General features: G+C 34.8%; 1 protein-coding gene across 1 annotated transcript in view; it reads right to left on the bottom strand.

Annotated features, from left to right (window-relative positions):
- LOC107743284 (chloride intracellular channel protein 5-like) overlaps positions 1–2964 on the bottom strand; it is an 11045-nt gene extending 8081 nt beyond the window's left edge. Inside the window, exon 1 of the mRNA XM_016556446.1 lies at positions 2715–2964. Coding sequence (XP_016411932.1) covers positions 2715–2756 — 42 coding nt within the window. The 5' untranslated portion in view covers positions 2757–2964. The remainder of the gene's footprint in view (positions 1–2714) is intronic.
- Positions 2965–4866: the final 1902 nt, after the last annotated feature.

Raw genomic sequence — 4866 nt, forward strand, 5'->3', positions numbered from 1 at the left:
GGCTTGCGGCAACTACATGTGACGACCCCGGGCTGGACTCCGCTTCTTCCACGGTGAAAGCCGATCCGGCGATGCACAGCGCGATGTTGATGTATTTCCTCAGTTACCAGCACGGATCAGCTCCAGGCATGACAAAGCAGATATCGTCCTCTTTTGGAAGGTCAAACAAAGTAGTTTCGCTTTCACAACGAAACACACAGCGCCTTCACATCATGGCGGCAGCAACAATACTTCAGCCAGAATAAAAGTTACGGCTTCTTTCTTTGCGTGAACGTTTGGGCGGCGTTATGCAAATCTTCCGAGATCGTGACGTAGGTATGTGGGGGTGTGTTAGAACGAGCCGTTTTAGGTAGGTGTGGCTGACTCTTAACTCTTATAAAGAATATCTCTTTGGATTTGAGACTTTAGTCTTTGCAACTTTACAGATCTTCTTTATGCACCAAGAGCTTGTAACACTCCAAAGAGAAAGGAAAAATTGAAATCGCATCATATGACCCCTTTAAATCAGTTCACCTTAAACTGAAAATACGGTCATCATTTACTTACCCTCAAATTGTCCCAAATTTATATGAGTTTCTTTATTCTATTGAGCACAAAAGAATATATTTTGAAGAATGTGGGTAACCAAAACAGTTGACGGTTGCCATTGACTTCCATAGCATGGAAAAAAATAGTATGGAAGTCTATTTTTGAAACAATGAAACAGCCACACTAGCTTCAAAAAAGTTGTTCATGTTGTATTTTTGTTTAAAACACATTTTATTTTTTCACACACAAAACAAAAAAAGGTTTTTAGTTCATAATCATATTCTGATCAATAATTGTCAGACCACTGCAGTTCCATCATTGACCACCTCGAGGTCGCCGTCTCCCTTTTAAAATACCCTGCTTTAGACTGGACATCACTGAACTGGGGCAATCAGCAAGAACAAATGTGCTTATGCTCATTTTAAAATCTTAATTGAAATGCATAATTTTCATTTACTCAAAAAGTAGTATTACAGATTACACAGTTACTCTAATTTAACTCATTTAGTGATAATCACCAAAGTTCCTCATTATGGAGAGTACAAATGACCTCGGTTATCAGTCAGTGACAGTGCTAATCACATTCACACTGCTACTGTATGCTTCAGCAGTGGAGGAGATCAGGTGTGCCAAAACAGTGGCACCACTATCACGAGACCAGCTATAGCTTACACTGTGACATAATACCCAGCATGATATGAATTATGCACACTGCATTCATTAACTGGAGGCCTGGTTGTAAGAAGAACACGAGGAGCATTCTGTCAAATATATAATAGGTATACAGTGTCCACTAGTGAAAATACTTCTCTTTTGCATCTTTTCTACTTTAACACAGTTTGTTTTCATTACATGGTTCAAAAAGAATCATGGGAGAAAATACATTGCAAAACACAGTCAGATAAATGAGGCAGATGGTATGTGAAAGGTCAGGGCACTTCCATTTCCACTCATCTGTCCATTCTGGCAAATTCAGAACAGAGAGAGAGAACTGGATGCAGAACAATGAGCAGCTACAATCTAGAAAGCGCAGGACAATAGGCCGTTTGCTATAGGACCGGTTGCTCTGTTGGACGGCAGTTCAGGGCTGTAAACAGACCAGGGTGTGACTGACTGACAATGCATTGTGTTCAGGATTTATAGTGTTAAAAAGAAAGATTAGTGCATGGAAGAGGATTTGTTTGTTTCTAACATTTCTTTTTTTAATTAAGTTGTTTCAGCATGGCTGCCATTGGAACACAATGAAAACAATGCATTCACTTTAATCATATAATCATAACAGAAGCATGTAGTAGTGTCATTGTCAGTGTACTGTATGTGTATGTTTGCTTTATAAGACTTTTCATACGTTGCTGCTATTTTCCCATAATATTCAGATCCAGTAAGTTTCATGCATTGTTTGCAATGATAGATATTACTTTTAAAAACTGTATTGCATTTGTGTGTATGGTGACAGAAACTTGTATATATTTATATGAATATACAGTAGTCAACCTTTGAAGTGGATCAAAAAGTTCATCAAAGTTGTCCTAAGACAAGAATGGGTATTGTTTTGGTTTTAGGACAACTTTGATGAAAGGTTTTGATCCACTTCAAATGTTGACTACTGTATATATATGCTGAATGTGAATGCTCATTTCCTTCTTAAATCTTTAAAAACACTAATAATTAAATTTAATAACACTGTTAAATGAAATCTGATGATTATCCATTTTTCATACTGTACATTATAGTACTGTACACTTTTACCGTTTAAAATGACTGATTTTAGTTTTCGGTGTTTTATTTTTAATTAGTATAAAATAGTACAAATATTTAAAAAGTTTTGTTTAGACAAAATACTTTTATTTTCAGCCATTTATCAGTTACTGACCATATCATGAACATTATTATTATCTTGTTGGTATTTATTGATTGATTTATATCAATGCATTTCTAACAAAAACACCAGAATAAGAATTACTGAGGGTATATTATTTTAATACCACCTTTATATGCAACCAATAATCTATTTAAACCAATGTGCGAGAATTACTGGCAATTATACATTACTCTACTTACAACCTGGTCATGACCTTAGTCAAATATGCTCATGTTACTCTAAAACAGCTACTGAGTTACACTGACTTTATAAGAGCCTTATAACTCCTTAAAGCTCATTCTAAATGCTAGATTTCTCTCCTTACCTTGACAAATAACTCAATATCAGGTTCTTGACCGTCTCCCATTGTAGACACTTTCTTTGATTCAGGTATCTCTCCTGATCTGTCACCTACATCCTCCCAGCAGTATTTTGCTGATATTTTGGGTTAAATGTCAACGTTTTGCCACGCTCTCTTAGATTCTGTTTGTTCTGTTCTTGATGACCAGCCAAAGGCACCAGGTGTTGTGATGTCAGCTAAAGCCCAGATGAAAGGTGAATCTAGCTCTCTCCCAAACACGAGTGATGTAAAAGAGAGGGAATAGGTGAGAGGCTTTAGTTGGGGGCGGGGCTTTACTCTGCCCTGCCCCTGCCACAAATAGCTCTGTTGAGCTTGAGTGACAGTTGAGAATATACCAGAACTGTAACTGTGATGTTGAGAGATGACCTTTAAACCATCTATGGTATATATATGTTCATATACATATATTGCATGTCAAATTTCTCACCAGAAAAATATATAAGCTCATTGTTTAGAGTCTCTGCCACTTAACTCATGCACCATCCTGTCCCTGTGTAACTATGTGACATGTTCATGGCCCAGAAACTCTGAGTAGAGGAATGAGTCGCATGCATTTTTAATGCAGTCCAAGTCACAGGCAGCACGCTGGCAGGCAACGGCAGGTTATATTTGATCATCTTGTGGAGCCCAGGAGAATAAGATTCCCTGTTAAATTTTTTATGAGCTGGCTTTGGTTTATAGCGTGAATTTGCATTCAAAGTTTTTGGATGAGACTGATATGTGTGAAATGAAGATTACTCATTTGCTTTCCCAAAATAGAGCTGACTATCCTAGATATAAGTGAAATTGATATGTGAATACTAAACAAGTAAATCACCATTACAATGCATGGTCTGTTTCTTTAGCTTCAGACTGCTTTTAACCTTTAAATGTGCAGTGCATTACAATGCAACTTGTTTCCAATATTGTAAATTGTAACCACCTGTGGGATAAATATGTTGCCAAATTATAAAATAAAAACTGTGTGTGTGTGTGTGTAAAAAAAAAACACACTGAATGCACTTTTAATAAATGGATCTGGAAACCAAAAGGTTGAACTTATAATCAAAAATAGGGGATCTAACTCTCAGGTTATTTGAGGTGAATTTTACCTTTAAATGAACTGTAATTTGCTCTGAATATATATGTCATCTAAATTACTTGATGATGAATAGTGGTTAGAAACAACCAGGGTTATTATAGTTAACTAAAACAAAAAATTAAAACCATTACGAAAAAAATTAATTCCGTTGCTTGAAATAAAATAAGTGTTAACTGAAATAAAATAAATGATAAACAACTATTTATTTCAGCTAGTTTCCAAGGCAACATTTCTCTCACATTTATGTAGTAAAACAACTAAAACTACAAATTATATATGTATGTATATAACTACAAAAAAATGACACTTATTTTAAATGATGGAAAATATAAAAATCAAATACTGATTCAAAATATGAATAAAAACTAATATTATTTAAATTATATTAAAATAGCACTAGAAACAACATGCTACAACTGCTGTGTTTGTAAAGATAATGACCAAATTACAAGGTGCCATTTATTAAAATGCTCCAAAAAAAAGTCTGTCTTAAATCTCAGTATATTATGCTTTTACATCTTCTTAAGGACCCCAGTATTAAAGATGTTAAGTATGAATTAAATTTGGACATTATTAACATCATTATTCTCTGGGAAATGTATTTATGTGCTACAAGTGGAAGCGTTAGAATTTATCATAGTAGGCTGAACAGCTTCCTCTACTGGTAGAATAACAATATTCATGCTACAATATAGGAAGCATCTGGCAAGTGGCATATTATTTTCTAACAAGCTATCTAAAACTGTTTAAACTTTGCTTGAATTATAATGGCAACTAATAATGCTTCATAATAATGTTGTAAATTAAACCTGATGCAGGCAAAATTACACAGGCTTTCCATACAATATATTTCAAGGGAAATATATTAAAGGGGTCATATGATGCTGCTAAAAAGAACATTATTTTGTGTATTTGGTGTAATGAAATGTGTTTATGCGGTTTAAAGTTAAAAAAACACATTATTTTCCACATACTGTACATTATTGTTTCTCCTCTATGCCCCGCCTTTTTGAAACGCGTCGATTTTTACAAAAC

This window comes from Sinocyclocheilus rhinocerous, unplaced genomic scaffold (genome assembly GCF_001515625.1).
Source record: "Sinocyclocheilus rhinocerous isolate Xijiao unplaced genomic scaffold, SAMN03320098_v1.1 scaffold827, whole genome shotgun sequence".
Lineage (NCBI taxonomy): Eukaryota > Metazoa > Chordata > Actinopteri > Cypriniformes > Cyprinidae > Sinocyclocheilus > Sinocyclocheilus rhinocerous.